General features: G+C 41.3%; 1 protein-coding gene across 11 annotated transcripts in view; it reads left to right on the top strand.

Moving 5' to 3' along the window:
- PLD5 (phospholipase D family member 5) overlaps window positions 1-21,237 on the top strand; it is a 451,018-nt gene that overhangs the window by 258,878 nt on the left and 170,903 nt on the right. The window contains exons 1-2 of one of the 11 annotated variants that reach the window (XM_058430454.1): window positions 248-376; window positions 11,020-11,091. The exons of 5 other annotated variants lie outside the window; for them this stretch is intronic. Coding sequence is in view for 1 of the 6 variants with exons in the window: in XM_058430449.1 (XP_058286432.1) it covers window positions 4,841-4,943 (103 nt within the window). In the remaining 5 variants the exon portion in view is untranslated. Of the gene's footprint in view, window positions 1-247; window positions 377-4,839; window positions 4,944-11,019; window positions 11,092-14,663; window positions 14,719-14,752; window positions 14,994-15,167; window positions 15,284-21,237 lie in introns of those variants that run through there. 5 more of the 11 variants (XM_058430451.1, XM_058430455.1, XM_058430452.1 and 2 more) reach the window with 5 other exon arrangements.

The raw sequence follows: 21,237 nt of genomic DNA, 5'->3' as shown, positions 1-21,237 counted from the left end.
GTCACTTCCCAAAGACCCCACCTCTTAATAATGCCACAGTGGGGATTAAGTTTAAACGAATGATTTTTGAGGGACATTCAAATCAGATAGAGAAATAGATCTTCAGATTTTCTCCCCATGAGATTTTAAAATTAAATTTCTAGATTTCTCTATCTTTTTATCCACATTGTTTCCTTTCTGTTACTTTTTTTTTGTTTATAAAGGCAATACAAAGCATGCTCTTGGGGTGAACTCTTGGTCACCGTGACAGTGCTCAGCCCTCTACATCCGCTCATCTGCTCCCTTTGTGACTCAAGTCATACGTTTGCTGAGTGACTATCTCAGCCACCCAGTTTAAAAGCGACCCCAACTTTCCCTCGTTAGCACTGTATGGCAAGTAAGTGAGCCAATTAGACAGAGCCTTACCCGTGTTAGTGAATAACCAATAGCCACAGGGACCTAATGAGCCCAGGCTGGGCATCTTTAGGTCATTTGTGTTATGATCCCGCAAAGCATTGAGCTAATGGTAGACATTTAATTGGCCTTTACTTGTGACTAAATTTTATTCATTAAAGTCAAAATCTTAATTGAAATAAGACTAAAGCTCTTTCACTCTTGTTAATAGCACTGTATTTTTAAATTGTTGAGTTCTGGTGTTCTTTTAAAAGGACAGGGAGCTGCTGAATTCTTTCTGTCGAATTCTAAATATGATCTTTGCCATTGCTTATTTAAATTCCAGAAAGCTGTACTCATTCATCATTGATAATCCATATTTTTATTTTCACATTCATGGATTAGGCTTAACAAAATCTTTGAAAGGGAAAATAGATTCCTAAATCTGAGCATAGAAGCATGCGTAACTTTTTTTATTATACTTTAAGTTCTAGGGTACATGTGCACAACGTGCAGGTTATTTACATATGTATACATGTGCCATGTTGGTGTGCCGCACCCATTAACTCGTCATTTAGAGCATGCATAATTTTTTAAGTTAATGCAAGCTGCCCTAGTTTCCAACTCTGCATTTTACAAGGTGATTTTGGAACAGCTTACTCCAAATCAGTGGAGGATAGCTTATTGAGGCCTTTTTTACTTAGGTTTTACTGCTTTATAATTATTCCAAAACCTAACTCTACAAGTACGTATGCCTGTATGTGCTAATTTAATGTAAGCATTATAAGTATAATTTGGTAGTTTCCCTAGAGTAAACTTTATATTATTCTAGCTTTCATTTCCACTGTCTGAAAGGTTGCCATCGTTAAGGAAGCTGAACATTTCAAGTGAAGGACAGTCCTCATGGTTATCATGAATGTGGAATCCTCTGGACAGAAGGCTTATGAAGCTGCCTTGTATTGGGTCTGCTCTGGTAATGGCCCAGATGGAAGTCAGGGTGCCCTGACGGTCACCCAGGCATGTTTTTCCAATATTTGCTTTCATTTCACACCTTCTCAAAGTGAATGCCACTTGAGAGGCTCATGCTTGATTGCCTGAAGGCTGGTGCCTTTGTCCTATACGCTGCCGTCAAAATGTATTGCAAGGGATTCTGTCTTCCACCTTTCTTTACAGCACACCAAAATATTTGGCAGCAAGGCAGGAACTTCTCATCCTATGCTTGTTTGGCCACATTGTGTTTTTTAGTGATTAGCATAATAACTACGAACAGGTACTTTTGTGGCCCAGACCTTGTGCTAAAATTCTAAACTTGTCATTACTGTGTGGTGTAACCATAGGCCGGCACTTTTCCCGAGCCTTGGTGGTGGCGGTGGTGGCGGTGGTGGCGGTGGTGGTGGTGGTGGTTGTTGTTTGAGACAGAATTTCACTCTTGTTGCCTAGGCTGGTGTGCAATGGTGTGACATTGGCTCACTGCAACCTCCACCTCCTGGTTTCAAGCGATTCTTCTGCCTCAGCCTCCTGAGTAGCTGGGATTACAGCTGCCCACCACCATGCCTGGCTAATTTTTGTATTTTTAGTAGAGATGGGGTTTCACCATGTTGGCCAGGCTAGTGTGGAACTCCTGACCTCAGGTGATCCGCCTGCCTCGGCCTCCCAAAATGCTGGGATTACAGGCGTGAGCCACTGAGCCCAGCCTTTTCTTTTCTTTTTTTTTTTTCAGTTAAATGAGGATAATAATAACCTCCCTGAGAGCTATGAGAATTAAATTAAATAATATATAAAAAGTGTCTGGTGCAGGTGCCTACCTCATAATAAACTGTTAGTAAATGACATCCACTATAGCTGTTGCCTTAATTTACCCAAGTGTGTACTATTTGTGTTTGACCTGTCAGTGCCACTAGACCAGACTGGATTTATTTTTGCTTCTAAATTACAAGCCTAGGTCTGTGATTTTCCGATGAAAGAAAAGCCCCGGTTTTAATCATGCATTACAGATCGTCTTTGGGAATGCAGCTGGTTCGTTTGCCTGTATGGTTGTGTGCTAACTCTTGCTGGCTTCAGTTTGTATTGGAATTGTTCAGCTGGTGACACCAGTGACTCCCCATCTGTGTTTTCGGTCTCTGTTCTAAGAGCTACCCAAGTTAAGTCTGCAATTCAATGTGTTTAAACTTTCACAAGGGTTCATCCGATACATATAATATAGTCGTACCCGTCTAAACACATAAAATCTAAACATTTGCTCTAAAACACAGAATCTTGTGCTACAGTTTTTATTTTTATCCCTAATACATAAGAACCTTGGCAGGAATAGCATTTTCAAGGAAATTATATGCATATCCAACCTTGTGACAGGAGAGAAGCAGAATTTTATCTATTTCATCTAGTTGTGGCTTTATGTATTTCTATTCTAGGGATGCTAGAATTTGGGGATGATGTTCTTTAAGAGGTGAAGAGGCCGGGCGCAGTGGCTCACGCCTGTAGTCCCAGCACTTTGGGAGGCCGAGGCGGGCGGATCACGAGGTCAGGAGATCAAGACCGTCCTGGCTAACAGAGTGAAACCCTGTCTCTACTAAAAATACAAAAAATTAGTCGGGCGTGGTGGTGGGCACCTGTAGTCCCAGCTACTCGGGAGGCTGAGGCAGGAGAATGGCGTGAACCCCGGAGGGTGGAGCCTGCAGTGAGCCGAGATCACGCCACTGCACTCCAGCCTAGGTGACAGAGCGAGACTCCATCTCAAAAAAAAAAAAGAGGTGGAAAGAGGCTGGGTGTGGTGATTCACACTTGTAATGCCAGCACTTTGGGAGGCTGAGGTGGGAGGATCATTTGAGCCCAGGAGTTCCACACTGCAGTGAGCTGTGATCAGTGAGCTATGATCCACCACTGCACTCCAGCCAGGCGATAGAGTGAGACCCTGCTTAAAAAAAAAGAAAAGAAAAGAAAAGAAAAGGGCCACACACGGTGGCTCATGCCTGTAATCCCAGCACTTTGGGATGCCAAGGCAAGTGGATCACGAGGTCAGGAGTTTGAGACCAGCCTGAGCAACATGGTAAAACCCCATCTCTACTAAAAATACAAAAATTAGCCAGGCTTGGTGGCATGCACCTGTAATCCCAGCTACTCGGGAGGCTGAGGCAGGAGAACTGTTTGAACCTAGGAGGCGGAAGTTGCAGCGGGCCGAGATCACACCACTGCACTCCAGCCTGAGTGACAGAGTGAGAGTCCACCTCAAAAAAAAAAAAAAAAAAAAAGGCACTGAAGAGGAATAAAGATATAAATAAGAGAACAAATGGCAATCTTTCAGAAAGCCCTTATAATTCCAAGAGATCCCATGGTCAGCATTTTTAGCCAGCAGCTTTTCTATTTTTTTCAGTCCCAAACAGAAAAGCTAGTTGCTAAAAATACTGATCATGGGATCCCCAGAATCATAAGGGCTTTCAGAAACCCTCATCTCCACATCCGTGTTCACACATCCACATGTATGTTCTGAAGGGTACTAGAGACTATTTTTTTTCTTTTTTTTTTCTTTGTTATAGAGATAGTCTTGTTATGTTGCCCAGGCTGGTCTCAGACTCCTGGGCTCAAGCCATCCTCCCACCTTGGCCTCCCCAAGTGCTGGGATTACAGGTGTGGGCCACCATGACTGGCTAGAGGCATGTTGTCTTCCGACAGAGCAGTTCCTGCCTTGCCTGGAGTAGCCAGACAGAGAATATTCATTATCCTCATTAGTGAGTAAGATCTCTTACTTCTGTGACTCCGTGGACATCCCAATTGCACCTGCTTTTTAAATCAATGTCACAAGAACTGTTGTGAGTTAAGATGCAAAGCTCTATTTCTGTTGTTTCCAGCAGGCTGTTCAGCATGAACCTTGGCCATGACCTATTATTTCTGTGCCCACCTTCTTCCCATACTATATTTTATCTATTTTTTTAGCTCATTTCCTTCCATCCCTTTCTCATGCATGGTAATTCTACTAACTTCCTCCTATGTCATACACAGGAAAAGGTATTCCAAATACTCATAGCTATACTCACACTCTATGTCCCCTAACCAACATCTTTCCTCTTCATAAGATCATGTCTCTTACTTACTGAACATAACAAACAAACAAAACTGGAGGCTATCAGCCTGGGACTCTCCCATCACAGTGCTCCATCCCAGTACATTTTCCGTATCCACATGCATCTCCACCTCCTTTCCTTCAGCCTCAGAAGGAGGGTGTCTCTGATTCTCTTCCAAGGCTCTCTTCCACCTGAGACATCTGGTCCCACTTTCTCAGGAATTTCAGTCAAGTTTTTTTCTCTCTTACCTTTACATTTACCCTTTGCCTTTTAAATGGCTCTCTCCCCTCAACGTCTAAACACTCAAGTCAATATGGGGAAAGGAAAAAGAACTTGGCACTATCCATCCTGGATCCCCTCTGGCAGGTGCGCCTTACCCAATGCCTGCCCTTTTCTTCATGTTCAGGTTCATGCACCACTGTTCCTACCCCTGTGCAGTCCTCCAACCACAGCAGCCTGACTCCGCCCTGACTCCACTGAAACTACCTTGTCAAAGTCCCGGAGGACTTCCAGGTATGGAACTCGGTGGGAATATCTTAGACCTTGCATCACATGACCTTTCTTCAGCTTTGAACACTGTGTACTGCTTTTTTCTTTTCCTTGGAACTGTCTAGTCCCTTGGTTTCACTCTATATTTCCTTTCTGTCTCTGGCCATGCTTTCTCAGTCTCTTTTGCCGATTTTAAATACACTATCTTTCCCTTAAACATTAGCTTCTTCTCTTCTTTCTCTTCCTCTTCCCTTCTCTACACTTTCTTCACTCTTGCTGCATTGATTGCTTCTGCTTCTGCTTCTGTGGCTTCATTCATCACCGATATGCAGATGGCCCACACATTGTTTTTCCTGAGTTCCAGGCGCAAATATTCAACAGCAAACTTCACATTTCCTCTTGGATATTCATGGAATACCTCAAAATCAATGTATCCAAAATGAAATGGATGTACCACCCCACCTGGCCCTCCAAGTTCTTCTTCCATTAAGTTTTATCTCAGTAAATGACCTGATTATCGTTATGTTTGCCCCCCAAAGAAACCTAGAGCTAGCCTTGATTTCCTTCTCCTCCTCTAATCTTCAAAATCAAATCGGTCTGCACTTCTACATGTGCAGTCTTAACATTTCTGGAAGTGGTTCTTTTCCCTCCCTACCTCTACTACTCTAACTTAGGCCTTTATCGTTTCTCTGGAATGATTGCAAATGACATCCTAACAGTTTTTCCTGACTCCAGTGTTAACTGTGTTCTGTTCTCCACACTGAATGAGGCTCCTAAAAGTCATACGTTCTTCCTGTCCCTTCCTTGCTTTACCATTTTTTTGGCAGCTTGCTGAATTTTTTATTTGATTGTATTATTTTATTATGTATTAGGATAAAGTAACTAGTACATCAAACACATTATTTTATGATTAGTAATACTTGGGGCAAAGCAAAGAATGTATCAGTTTAAATTTAAGTGTAATTAAGTAAATAATAGCACTGGTCTAGAAATAGGATTGGTTAAAAAAAAAAAATATGGAACTCAAATGGCAGCAGAGACATTCCAAAGTTCTCATCAAGGTTTCCCCAGGAGGCCTCTCCCACCTCCCTCCGAGCTGAGCCGTCTGCCCCTCCCCATTCCCCTTCACCTTCCAGGGTTTCCCTCTCTCTGAGCGTCACCACACTGTAATGCAGGTTTCTACTTCTAGACTTTAACCTCAATGAGGGCAAGATGGAGACTTGATGACTGACATGTGTGTAGGCAATAAATAAATGTTAGTTGAATAAACAGTGCAAGCTCTGGGTGTATAAAGCACTATATAGAGTACACTTCAAATTTCCCAGATTTCGGGTTGAGCCTTGATTTTTATAACACTGAGTATACTGTTTTTCTCTGGGAGAGACTAAGCATGTGGCAAGCGGCTAAATTTAAAATCAGGAGATTTAGAAGGGTTGAACAACTTTGTTCTGACATGGTTGGGACCTAGAAGGTGGTGAAGGAATAACTTTCTTCATATGAAGGGAACCATGCTAGAAAGGAATTTCTTTAAAGCTTAGGATGGCTCTGAAATGTTATGCTAATTAGTAATTGATGGTACAAGCATTTTGAAAGTATAGAATGCTATATCAATGCTAATTTTCGTGGAAATTTACATAGTATCTGTCTCCTAATAGAAAATAGCGCTTGAAAGTGACATTGAAAATGACATTTGAAGGGTTGATATAATTCAAACTACTTTGGTTTATGTTTCTGTTCCTTTAATAAGCTCCTATGGAGATCAGAAATAAGAACATTTTGAATGTTTTTTTCTACATTATTTTTTCTGGTCATTTGCCCAGTTAGATGATGGGGTATGGATCATACTTAGGAAAATATGTGCAGTTTGCTGAGGTGTTCTAAGTTCTTCACTCATCCATATGGCTAATTAACCCAAACTTGGGCCAGAGGTATTAAGTGATTTCCTTCTCAAGAAAAAGTCAAGGGTATTAATGTTTCACTACCCTCCTGGTTGTTTTTCGCTCCCTCCCTTTTAACTTTCTTTGAAAGATGATTTGAAGGTGTTTTAGTCCATTTTGTGTTGCTATAACAGAATATCTGAGACTAGGTAATTTATAAAAAACAGAAACTTATCTGAGACTGGATAATTTATAAAGAACAGAAATTTATTTCTTACAATTCTGAAGGCTAGGATGTACAAGGTGCTGGCATCTGGTGAGGACCTTCTTGCTGTAGCATTTCATGGCAGAAGGTGGAAGGGCAAAAGAGGACCAATCCTGTCTGTCAAGTCCCTTTATAAGGCCATTTAATACCATTCAAAATGGAGGAGCCCAGTGGTTTAAATACCTTTAAAAGGCCCCACCAACAGTGGGGCCAACAACACTATCACATTGGCCATTTAGTTTAGTTTTGTTTTGTTTTGAGACAGAGTCTCACTCTGTCGCCCAAGCTGGGGTGCAGTGGTGCAATCTTAGCTCATTGCAACCTCTGCCTCCTGAGTAGCTGGGATTACAGGCCTACGCCACCACACCCAGCTAATTTTTGTATTTTTATTAGAGGTGAGGTTTCACCATGTTGGCCAGGATAGTCTGGAATTCCTGACCTCAGGTGATCCACCCGCCTTGGCCTCCCAAAGTACTGGGATTACAGTCATGACCCACCATGCCTGGCTGGCCGTTTAGTTTTAACACCTGAATTTTGGAGGGAACATCTTCAAACCATAGCAGAGGGAGTGTGGAGATACACAGTTTTGTAGGCTTATTAAGGAAACTGATAAATTATGGTTCCTCTTGAGGAAAGAGTATACGCTACCAACCTAAAAGGAAGAGGCTGAGGCACAAAATGTAATTTAAAGAGTTTACTTGAGCCAAAGTGAGGGCAGCTGCCCAGAAGACTTAGACTTAACTAACGTTGGATATGAGCTCCCTTCAGCCTTTGTTACAAACAGGCTTTTAAAGGCAAAAAGGGTGACAGAGTGGGCTGATACAAAGTTGTTTGTCAGGAATTCTCGTTGCTTTGCAGAAATAACATTGATCAGTGATTGGCTATATGTTTGTTTGTTTGTTTGTTTGTTTTGGTGTGGTATTTTAAATGTCATTTTTTTTTTTAATATATTTTAAATTCTGGGATACATGTGCAGAACATGCAGGTTTGTTACATAGACATACACGTGATTGGCTGTATGTTTTTAAGCTACAGGATGTGGGTTATAGTGTCCAGTGTGGCATTATTAAGTTAATGTACAGCTATTTATGGCAATAGTAAGTGGTTTCAAGAGATGAATACATAGCTCAAAGTGGGGAGTTACAACATGATTGCTGTCTCATTTTCATGCCCTCCCCTAACCTGATAATTTAAAAGGATTTGCCTTCCTCAGATAAAAGAACTTTGCTTTCTTCAGTGCAAAGTAACTATATAACAAAATGTAAAATAACTAGTAAATATAAAATAACTGCATAATAACCATATAGCCATGTGGAACAAAAGATAACAGTAGTTCAACAAAAGCTTTAATCATAGTTATACCAACTTGATAAAAAGCAGCAAGACCAGAGGTGCTACGAGTCATGGTGCGATTTGTGCCATTGGATGGTCATGGCCTCAGTGGAGACAAGACTCAGTTGGGCAGAGATTCTGCTTCAGCCAGTCCTTTATTCTCCAGGCCTGTTGCCTTCAGGTTGCCACAGCAGCTGCTCAGAGTTAGGTTCACAAAGATTATGTACAAAGACGTACACTGCAGCACGTTTTTAGAATTAAACAGTGGATCATCCACATGTTGGAATACCAGTCATCCAAAAATCACATTGAAGGAGAATAGCCACTGTGAACTAGAAGTAAAATCCCAAGACCCCCAGCCTGCTGAATGGAGCCCCTCTTAACCAAGGGGACCCCCAAAAAACCTGAAAAACTGAGTTCTTGGCCGTGACGGGAACGGAGGTCAGACACAATTCATGTCCTCTTAGAAGTTAGGCATAAGTGACAGCATTAAGGTTAAAATAGAAATCATAAGACTGACAAAACAGACTCTTTGTGACCATAAGATACAAGATTATAAACAAGACCTAAGGCTATTCAAGGCAAGAGTTAAATCACACCCTGTGAACCATAAAATCTCATTAAGTAGGTTTTTGTAATGACCCAGTATAATGTGGCTCACTTTCCCACCTGACTCTGGTACAGCCTCACATGACAGCAGACTCCCTTCTCTTAAGCATGTCTTTCTACTGACGTCGAGGTTTCAGACAAAGCTTAACTCTTTCAACCAATTGTCAACTAAAGAATCCCTAACACCCACCTATGACTCGTAAGTCTTCACTTCAAGTGTCTCACTTTTTCAGACTGAGCCAGTGTATACCTTCCATGTATTGATGTGTAATTTCACCCACAATTCCTGTCTCCCTAAAATGTATAAAACCAAAGCGTAACCTGACCACTGCAAGCATGCCTTCTCAGGACGTCTTGAGACGGTGTTCCCCAGGCTATAGTCACTCAGATTGGCTCAGAATAAACCTCTGTAAAATACTTTTTACAGTTTGATTTTTTCCTGCGAACACCACCGACAAGGGAAAAGTGTTTAGATTATGTTGCTAAGTGAAAAGCAGTAGTCTACAAAATAGAAGCTATTGTGTTATTTCATTTTTATTCAAAGATAATCTAGTTTTACATATGTGAAAACATCTGTAAAGTGTTAATAAGGGTTACCTTTGAGTGATGAGATTATAGCTGATTTTGCTTGTGTGTCTGTGTGTGTGTGTGTTGTCTTTTCTATGCAAGTATAGGGTGGGGGCCAAAAACTCAGATTCTGGAGTGGGAATATGTACTTGGCTTTGTCACTTGTGTGACCTCTGAGTTATTTATTTCTTTACTGGGGACAAGGTCTGGCTCTGTTGCCCGGGCTGCAGTGCAGTTATACAGTCCTAGCCCACTGCAGCCGTGAATTCCTGGGTTCAACAGATCCTCCTGCCTTAGCTTCCTGAGTAGCTGGGACTACAGGCACATGCCATCATACTTGGCTAATTATTTTTTTTGGTAGAGATGGGGGTCTCACTGTGTTGCCAGGCTGGTCTTGAACTCCTGGCCCCAAGTGATCCTCCTGACTCAGTCTCCCAAAGCACTGGAATTACATTTCTGTGAGTTATTTAACCTCTTGAAACTTCAGTCTCCTGATTTCTACAATGGACTAGTAATAGTAGCTACTGCCTAGGGTTATTCTGAAGATTAATGAGATCATAAAGTATTTAACACAGTACCTGGCACGTGATAGGTACTTTAAAACATTTTTCAAAGAAACTTGAGCCTATGGTATAAGGAGGGAAATGCTGTGAAGGAAGGAAGAAGGGGGGCGGTGAGTTTACTTCGTAAGTGCTGCCTTAAGATGCAAACCAGTGGTGGGTCTACCTGGTGAGAAGCCACAGTACTGGGCCCCACTAGCACCGGAACAGACTTCCTTGCTCAGCAAATCTGTGCTCGGAATATGCAGCCTAAAGAACAAATTCCCCTTCCCACCCCCGATATGCAGCCTAAAGAACAAATTCCCCATCCCACCCCCGATTCTCCCAGGGAAATTTCCTCATTTATATCCTAAAGGGCTTCTCAGCTGAAAATGCCAACTTATGAATGTTGAATGAGAATGAGTTAAAACTACCAATGGGTACTAAATCTTTCATGTAGTTTTGAGGAGGAGGTGTGCAGAGACAGGACCTAACTCACTCTGACAGGCTTGAGAATGGGTCTGTGCATCCTCCTGAAGCCAAACTTCTGCTTTCTCCAAGGAGCCTACGCGACTGCCTCCCCACACGCTGTGCAGAACAGGCAAGCGCTTGATTGGAGGCTGTTACAGTGAACAAAGAGGCTGATGAATGAATCTAATTATTCACGAGGCAAAGCTGATGAGAAGGCAAATGCTAGCTTTTGAAAATGAAGTCTATGCTTCTGTGTTCCCTTAAGCAAATTTCCTATAATTATGCCTCAGTAAAGATTGTTCATGCTTCAGTTTGGGAAAGCATTATTGAAAGAGTAGCACCTTACTCTGGTTTGATGTTTCCTTACGTGCAAATTATGCTTATCTTTTAAATTAACCTTCTCTAAAAGGCTCCTTTATTTTTCTTTTCCTAACCCACAGAAGTCAGCATTACAGTGGTTCAAGTTTGGAAAACTTGAAGGTTTTATATAATACTGGAAAAACAACAGCATGGTAATGTACTTGGCACATGCCTGAGGTTCCCAGCATAATCAGTATTGACAAAACTTACTCATAAGCTGAGTGGATTTTTATATGATTTAGTTTAAGGTTGTAAAATAACTCAGTAACATTTTGGAAGTAATAAGTGGCTAATTAGGTCTCTGAGTTCTATTTGAGTTTCTGAGTTTGGCATCTATCTTATTCTAATTTGGAAACTTAGGTAGAACTTTATTTTCTGATTGGTTGTTACTGAGTCTATGCTTAGAAAAAGATATCTTTGTCCAGGGCTGCTCATGATTCAGAAGTTTATACACATTCGACAGACAGTTGTTGACCACCTACAAAGGCACCCTGAGAAGTTGAGGTCTTGACCCCTGAAATCTCAGAACAATGGCGAGCTATGCTGAATTTTTTGCAGTGCATTCTCCATAAGGAAGCAACACTCTCTTCCAATGCCTTACTTCCTAGTAGTGTTGGAAATGACACTCTGGTTACACATATCCATCCTCTCCATTGTCTCTAAACCCATGCCTCTGCAGGAGATGTGTTTGTATCCACACTCATTTAAAGCCAATACTTGGCCAGGTGAATGTGAATCTGTTTTCCTCAGCTCAAGTACCCAGGGAGGTTTTCCCAAGGATAAATTCCTTTCAGTATCTAATCGGCCTTACATATTCTATTACTCAGTTAGATGCTACTTTGTTTTGTCTTCTCTTTGTCCCCATGTGTATCTCCTGTTTGTCCCATTAACAGGGACCAAGTCTTCCTGGATCCCTTCTCCCACATCATGAGTACTTTAGAGCAGCTTATGTGCCTGCTGGTGAGGCTCCTCTGCAAGAATACATCATCGTATTTAACTGCAGGTTAGGTGGAGGCAAATGAAATGAATCCTCTAATTTCCCATGCTATCACAAAGAATGACTTTTGTGAATATTTTCTGTATCCCAAGATATTCCCTGCCCAACCATTGGCCAACACACTCTATCAGGTAATACATGCATATATTTCATTAAATGGAAGGCATATTTATTCTCATTTGTTATGAGACTTGAAAAAGGTCCAGACAATTTGGGAGCTTTCAGCAACAGAGAAAAATTGCTCTTATGCCTTCTAAATCATTTTGATCCGGAAATGGGAATACCAGCTGCTATTCAAAACTACCGTGTTTTTGAGGCACTTATATATTAGTTTTACAATCTAAGAAGTACATGGAATGTGAAAAGACCTGATATTACAATGTTTCCAATTAAAAAGCAGAAGCTCTATTGGATTTTCAGCAGAATAGTGTTAAATCACTCTGCTAGCTAGAGATGCCTCACACAGAGAGAGAAGCCCTGAGAGCTTTCATTTTTGATTTCACGGGCAGCAGAGAGGCTTCTGTCTATAGTAGAGCCATGTTGGACAGCATCTGGCCTAGGAAGAGTTTCCCAAACTCCTTGTTCCTCTTCTATTGTCCCTTCCAAAGGGCCCTAAACTAGAAGGCACTGTGTTGACTGAATTGAATTCCTGCCACGTACATAGAACTACCAGTGCTCAATAAACATTTCCTGGCTTGAGTTTCCAGACGAGATGGGATTTCATCTCTCCTAAGCTGAGAATGGGCTCCTGTGGTAGTAAATATCTCTTCCTGAATTATGTACAGATCTTTCTTTGCCCTCTGGTTCAGTTCTAAGCTCTTCCCAGGATATACCCTATGTCTCCATAGCTGCAGTTACAACCCTCCTCATTTAATTTGTTCTTCAGAAGAAGCTGAGAATGTCATATTCACCTCTGACTTCCAAGAAGGGGTTGTACACACTCTAGATCTCTTCTTCAGCAACCAGTTTGGCCAGACTCTCTTTAAACTGCCTTTTTCCACTCAAACCTACCCCTCCTCCCCTCGTCAGCTCAGCCTTTACACTCACGTAAGACACAGCAGGCCCTGGCATATGTGTTAAATGTGTGCCAATCCCCCATTTGTGGCACAGCAAGCTGTCTGTTTGGCAGCCCCAGATGCCTCCTTTCCTCATTTTTACTGCGTTAGGACTCTGTTTAGTTCCTCAGATGAAATTGCCTGAGAAGCCATTTTGTCACATTTATGTCGATTCCTTACTGGAAGGAAAGATATGGGGAATGAGCTTTTCAGAGGCTAAGGAGAGAGAGGTGAGGCACAGACTCTTCAGTAATAAAAACCCGCCTGTAATCACAAGAGGTGGAATACACATTCAACTGTCAACTTGCTGTAATGTTTCCAGATTAGAGGATAATAATATGATTTACCAAAAGTTCTTTCGCTTTCTAAAACACTCACCAAAAAACCCCACCAATCTTTGGTATATTTGCAGGGTGATTATAGTTAATGATAGTTCCAACTAGTAGGTGTTATTCTATGTGCTTTACCTGTATTCTTATTTAACCCTCAGGCATCCCAGAAAGGAAGATACTGTTATTTTCACTTCACAGATCAGAAAACTGAGACACAGAAAAGTGGAACTGTGTCTATGATCCATGGTTAACGGGTGCTGAAAGATACCTGTTGTGTTCATTCTTGACAGAGTGCCCCATGCGTGTGATTTTGGCCGATATTATTGGATCTTTAGCAAAAACCTTAGAAAACGACAAAAACATCCACCCTTTTCTGCTTAGCAACTTTTAAATTACATTTAAAAATGCATAAGAAATCTGTTTATGGCTCTACTATGTGTACAGTGAAGCCATTTTATGATACATATTTTAAAATTTGGTAAAGCGTGGCTGTTTGTTCTCAGCAAGACAGGCTGGAGAATAGGGGACTGGCACTGCCCCTGGATGGCAGGTGCAGGTGTATATCGTGATGAAATGACACAGACTCAGATGACAGTTCTAGCTCTAGGACCTCGCACAAGTGAATCATTCATCAACTAACTCATTCACTCTTTTGACAAATGTTTAACGCATTCTTACAATGTGCCAGACGCTGATGAGGTACTGACGGAAATGACTTGATCTGATTTGGATTTTTTAATGATCATTTTGTCAATTCTCCACATCCTTCTCTCCATCAACCATAAGTGTGTGTGTGTGTGTGTGTGTGTGTATAGTAAGTATATATAGTATATGTATAAGTATATAAACATATATATAAATAGTATATATGTGTATATATATACAGTAAGTGTATATATAAGTGTATATATATATAGTAAGTAAAGCAAGTTCTTCTTCAAAGCCTTCTTCAATATTTTTAACACTTGTAGAGGTCCTAGAGGCAAATAGTAAGAAATAAGTAAATTTTGTGGCCTATAGGAATAAACATATGAATAAATTAGCGGGCTGGCTCCTCCACAGCGCAGGTAGAGAAGCCTGTACCTAACCAGCCTGAGCACATTTATAACCAAGTGGCCTGTGGAAATTTCCAGGCCTCTGAATTATGTTTCTCAGAAGGCTCGATTCCAGACAGTTTGCTTACCATGGTCAACACAGTGGCAGATTTTAGCATATCACCTTATTTGTCATTTTTCAGCACTACCCAGCACTACTAACCATGCTGTCAGGTCTAGGAAGTTAGCTAATGAGCTTCCCTTTAATGAGATTTGAAAAGGATTGTCAGTTGGAAATGACAGTTGGTATAAGAAAAGAACGTAGTGTTCAGAGGTTTTGCTAGGGCTCCCTAATTTTTAGGTATTTGAATTGAATAGAAATTGGGGGGCTTTTTAAGATCTCATAACTTCTGGGACCATGAAACGATAATCAGCAGGGCTTTTTCAATGTGATAAAAACTCATGTAACCTCAGGGTTTTCTACCCTACAGAGCCTTTGTCTAGGGGGTTGTGTTTTCATGGGGAGCTTTCCTGACGTCACATCAGTACTACAGGCAGTGCTGGTGGGTCTGACCAACAACTTCAGAAGAAAACCCAGACCTCTGTGTAGAACGGTTTAGTACAATTTTACATTTTGTGAGTCTCCCCTCTGATTCTTGGCTCATCTAACGTAGTGTTCCTCAAACGCTATTTTCCTTTTTAATGAGGCCAACTGCAAATTAATTGTTAAAATAATATCTCTGCCAATCATGTTTATCTAAATTTGTGTTCTGCCCAGCATTTACCTTGTTGTAATTACACCTTTTACAGCCACCCAGTTCTCTTCCCAGACTGATTCATGTTCTCTTATTAAGCTGAGCTAGAACTTTATAGAGCCCATGAGGTGCTCCAGGAAGAAAGAGTCAACATACGGGATGAAGAAAGAGGTTAGAGCCATATTAACTGATTTTCTTCTTTTGTCATGTACTACTATTTTTCATCCCTGAATTCTCCACATCCTTGTCTCCATCAACCAGCTCTGTACATCCTGCTGCCTCCACCGTCACCTTGAAAATATTTTTTGTTTTTTTTTTTTTTGCATTACGTTTTCCCTCTGTCCTTAAGCCTGAGAATTTTCACTTTCCCTGCCTTTGGCCTAAAACTCCCTGACCTTTCTTACATATTTACCTTCAATTTTTGCAGAGCCATGTATCTTCAAAGGGAAAAAAATTCCCTCAGGCCTACCTCACCAAACCTAGAAAGAAGACCATCAAAATTACTTGTAAAGCATCAATTCAATTCTGAGGTCATTACATTTGCTATTAAATAATTCACAGGTCATTAACTGCCCAGACTGTGTCTTTCAAGCACAGCTGTTGAAGGAACTAAATACTATAAATCATTAACCATATTAAAGGAAAAAAATGTTGGGGGAGAGCGGTGGAGATGGATAATTAGATCAAACAGTAGAGACGCTGAGCAGGATGAAGTAATGGCATTTGGAGGCTGACTCTATGCCAAGAGAAGATAGATATTCCAAAGTAATGCATGTCTGGGGAGTAAATGGAGCTGCCAAGCCAGTAGAGGCCATGGAAAGATCTGTGAGTTAGGGAAGAAACATTTCTATAGATCTAAGAGTGCTGGCCACTTGCCATGTGCAGTGTAAAATAAAGTCTTGACAGCCAACTAGGGAGGTCTTGAAGAGGTTGACAGTTAAGAACAGTGAAGTAGATGTTTGTTCCTGGTAGAAAATCTAAGGGCCACTCAGAAAAAAATTTTCTTGTCTGCATCCCTTTCTGAAGCCACGAACAAAACACCAGGAGAAGCTGCATGCAGCTAACTTTTGGCAGCCCTTCATTAAACAAATTTGCCCAAGTACAGTTTTCAATTCCCCAACTCTGACACAAATAGTAATAATAGTAATAACAAATATTTATCGAGTATTAGATGCCCATGATTACCTCTTTTAATTTTCTCAGCAGCTTCAAGAAAACTGTTCTATTATTGTTTCCTTTTTTCACATGGGGATCTGGGAGATTAAACGACTTGCCCGAGGGGACAAGTCAGTAAGTGGTGGATGTGCAGACTGTCTGGTTTTAAAAACCCTCCATTTCATCAGAACCTGCTGTGCAGTCAGGCACCTCCCGCTGCTTGTTGGTAGATCTAGATTCTAGGAGAGACGGGAAGAAGGACTTCTTTACACACTTGTATTTGGTCTTATGTAATCATGTTAATCAGAGTACACATGAGTAAATACGACACATTTCCCCAGCCACACACATAAAAGAAAGATCTTCAAAAACCACCTCAGCTGTCTTTGATAATTCTGATGGTTATAAAATAAAGCACTTAGTCTTAACAGGCTTTAAAACAATTGAATTATGCAAGGTAACTCAAAAAGTGAACCAAGTCCAAGTCAATACAACATAAGCTTTCTCTTTTTAGAATTATAGGCTTCCAATCATTCATTCCACCAAGGACTGTGTTTCTTCCTGAGCACGCACAGACTACAGGACAAAGACGTGGTACTGTGCCTACTTCTGTTCTTTCTCTGAGGAGCACAGAGATTCTACAGCATGTGCCAGACAATGGGGGATTTTAAGTGAATACAAGTTCCAATTTTCTAGTTTATAACCCAATGGGAGAAATGCAAGACCCCTGGGTGACTACAGTACAAAGAAGGATGAGATTGTTGTTCCTCAAAAATGTTATAAATTTTGAATGATCACCTTTTACTTCATGACATGATATAGAATCCAAGCAGATTAGGCAAACAGATCTCTGGCCTGAGGCAGCTCCAGGTATCCCACTTGAACTGGGATACGCTGCAAGCCTCCCAGTAATTTAAGTACCCAGACAGAGGATACCAGGGCAGAACCTTCACGATCCTTCTGTGAGCTTTAACGAAAGCCTGCTATGGCCCCCACCACTCTCCCTGAGGTCCCTGCTTGGCCCCACAGTCATCCAAAGGCTCTGCTCACTCAGATGGCCCCATAACCTCAAATAGCCGTATCATTGAACTTCTGCACTTGCTCATGTCTCAGAAATTGATTTTTTTAGTATAAGGATTCTATGACTTCACAAAGTTTGATTTCCCCCAGAGAACTCTCAAAGAGAATTCCTCAGATGTTACTTTCTTACACACAAAATACTTCCAGTAATTAAGTTTCTCTGCACAGTTCATCTCTTTTTTCAAAACTTCCCATTCCTTTACTTAGATCATGGAAACTCCTCAGCTCAACAGCAGCATGTATCGAATGCCTCTCCATTGCACCTTACAGGTGTATTTGTCACTCTCTAAGGAGGACTGCTAGACCGCCTGCTAGCAAGGGGCATCATCAGCCCCCAGTCCATCTGCAAGATGCTCCTACAGCCAACAATAGGGCAGCTGGGCTGACGGGGCAATGGATGCAGAGTAGCCATGAAGTGCAGGAAGAGGGTAGCAGGTGTTTCACGCCACAGATCCCAAAACCCTAAATTCAGATGGCTTCTGGCATTAGGTGTTTTATTGTTTTCAGGACTCTGCATTGTCTTGATCAGAATTTCTTTTATAAGCATACCTGGACATGCCTACTATTTTCTCACTTGCAAATTACCTCACAAAGGTCTTCACCACCCTCTTCTCTGTTTCTTTCTGAATATGAAGTATATCAGTCTGTGTCCAATCAGAAGACAGAAACCACATAGTAACTTAAACTAGGGGAAATGTAATATAAAGAATTACTTATCTCTGGTTCAAAACTGTAAGAAAAGTCTTTATGTTACAGGAGGGATGAGGGGTGTACGCAAAGCTAGGTAGGGTTCAGACACGTCGGAGAATGTGTGATTGCAGCCCTCTGGATACCAAAGTTGGCTGCTCTGCCTGTAGTCTAAGTGTGGCCCAAATGTTGTATGGGATATACTTATATTAAGGAATTATGGTTATTTGTCTGAAATTCAAATTTAACCGAGAATCTCGTTTCATTTTAATAAATCTGGCAATCCTGCCTCTAGGATGCAAGTATGGCACAGGTGAGCCATAGCAGGTGGCCAGGCATGCAAGGAAGCAGAGGGATTAGGGGGTGTGGCCTACATGGCATCCATGTGGAGAGGGCCATAAGACTGTTACCAGCAGCCCAGGCCAGTGCTGCAAGGGCACTGAGGGACTATGTCTTTTAGGCACGTGGCTGTCACTGAGCATCACCAGATCTCTTCACACCCACACCAGTGGCCCACTGTGCACCAGTTGAAAACAGCAGGAGAGCCCCCTTGCTCCTGCACTGTCCCTCCAGCACCCCTACTAAGAAAGCTCTACCTCATGCTGTCTGTGCAGAAGAAAAGCTGAAGGGAAACCCCTCCATTATCACAGAGCAGGTGTTAAAGGACAGATTTGGAGCTGAGATGCAATACGTTGAGAACTGGCACCTGAAGCCTTATTCTTTCCTCTACTAATGGCACAAAGTGTTTTTTTTTTTCTTAACTCATTTTATAAGGTCATCTTCCTTTCATATAAAATATTAACTCATGTTAATCTTACACAATCTCTGCAGAGTAAATGACACATGATACCAGCTCTGATATTTATATAGAATCATGGAATTTGGTAACTTATCTACCCAAGCTGTTTGTTTTTTTCTTTGGTGATTTTCAAAGAAAAAAAAAAAAGGGAGAAAGAAATTTAAGAGAATTCCCCTGAGCTGCAGTCTCATAAAACACAGTCACACATGCTTTCTGTTCCGTGGTTAATGGTGGGAAGACAGTCACTGACACACTGCTTGTCTGTGTGAAAAGAACAATTTTTCAGTATCCTGGATTCTTTTTTGTTTTTAATTGGGTTATTAAAGCTGTCAAGTTCTAATTTCAATCAGTTGTGAGCTCAATTCTTCCTTGGCAGGCTTCAACCTGGAAGATAGTTCAAACAGTGATTACATTTTTCTAAGGAAAGGTTTAGAAATGGAGGAATTCTGAAGTTGAAAAAGGAATGGCTACTGGAACATATGTGTGGGTTAGCTTAGCCAGGCTTTCTTCCTCCCTACCAATCGTGAACCCGTATTTTTAGAAGCAGGTGATTTTCCCCCAGGGTATTGTATCTTTGTGATAGAACAGTTCATGAAAACTCTATTCAGAAATTGTTTTGTTGTAGAACAAAAGATTTCCCATGGTGCAAACCTCCCTTTAAATCTCTTAATAGTATTTAAATGTTATTGGCTTCTAATTATGATGCTTGTGGGGTTTTTTTTGTTGTTTTTGTTATTTTTTTCAAAAGCAAAAGTAATTCCTTCTGGAGATGGGAGAAAGTGCTTATATTCTTGACTCACTAGACACTAGACAGAGCTTGATATAAAAAAAAGCTACGTAAAACTTTAGGCTAAATGAGAAACTTGTGAAAACAGATGTAAAATTCTGTCTGTTTCAGGATAGGTCATAGTTTCTGGGAGTTCTTGCATTACATTGGGAGCCCTTGGAAGCATTTCTTTTAACCCACTGTCAGTCTGTTCAGGCTGCTATAGCAAAATACCATAGACTGGGTAGCTTATAAGCAATGGAAATACTTATCTCATAGTTCAGGAGGCTGGAAAGTCCAGGGTCAAGGCGCTGGCAGATTCCATGTCTGGTGAAGACCCACTTCCTTGTTCATAGACAGCCATCTTCTCACTGTGTCCTTGTGTGTTGGAAGGAATTGGGGGTCTCTCTGGGGCCTCTTCTGTAAGAGTGCTAATCCCATCCATGAAGGCTCTGCCCTCTTCACAAATCACACGTTCAGACCGTGGCACCTAATATCACAGTCACTTGTGCATGTGCTTGAGAAATGTGCCACCGAAAGTCATGATTATAGAAAATCGAAGCTTGATTTAATACTTTCTTCCAGGCAAATGAATTAACAGGATTGCAGGAGGCTTTCTCTGAAGGACTTTTCCCCCTCTCTACACTGGGAGACACGAGAACTACGCTAAAATAATGTTCCAGGCAAAGCATTCTGTTCACAACGTGCCTCTCTGTGTGTGTGATGAGGATGTCTGGACCAGCATAGCCCTTCCCTGAAAGGAAGTCGGACACCAACAGCTTCAAGAACGGCAAGGAACACAGCAGGTTCCCACTCCAGCTTGCGGTGTGATCCTTGCCTGAAGCTTCTACTCTTGTTAATTAGAGAACCTGCTTTTTTTAAAGTGTCTCCACTTTCCTTTATAACATACAGACACATGCATTCCCTCCTTCTGCCCCAAATCCTGCTACTCTCATATTCTTCTTACCATTCCCTTCCTTTCCATGGCCCAAGAGCATTTCCCGTTTGAAATTTCTGAGTTTCTCAGACTGAATGAAGACTTAGGGACCTTTTTAGGTTATACACTGAGCTTTCTGCTGGGTACGGTGAACCAACGTTAATCAGGAAGAATTTAATTTTAAAGGTTGAACATTTATCCCTAGTTCTATCACCTAACTGAATGGCCACAGGCTTATTAAATGAGTTGCGTTATTTCTTGGCGACTTATGAAGGGAATACTAAAGGTGATCTAAAGGTGGTTCATTCGTTCATTCAGCAGATATCTATTGAATGCCTCTGGGTGTGGCCAAATCAGAACCCTGTTATTACCCTCATGCGGCTTATAACCTAGCAAGGAAGACAAATGCTAAATAAGAAATGACTCTGGTGATGAGTGGTTACAAAAGGGAACTGCAGAGATTCACATTTCAGAGCACTTTTGTCACGCAGGTACTTCAATCTATCTCACGACAACTCTATAACATACTTCCTCTCTTATTTCATCCCCATTTTATAGAGGAGAAAACCAAGGCACAGGTTTGTACAGGGACACTTAGCTACTAAGTGGCAGAAGTCTGATGTCAGGGCCTTGAGTCTACACCAGGAACTGACTAGAGATGCCATCCACAGGATTTTTCTTCAGAGCCTTTCTCTCACCTC

The sequence above is a fragment of the Hylobates moloch genome, unplaced genomic scaffold (assembly GCF_009828535.3).
Source record: "Hylobates moloch isolate HMO894 unplaced genomic scaffold, HMol_V3 SCAFFOLD_18, whole genome shotgun sequence".
Classification (NCBI taxonomy): Eukaryota; Metazoa; Chordata; class Mammalia; order Primates; family Hylobatidae; genus Hylobates; species Hylobates moloch.
This window is presented reverse-complemented; position numbering and strand designations above follow the sequence as displayed.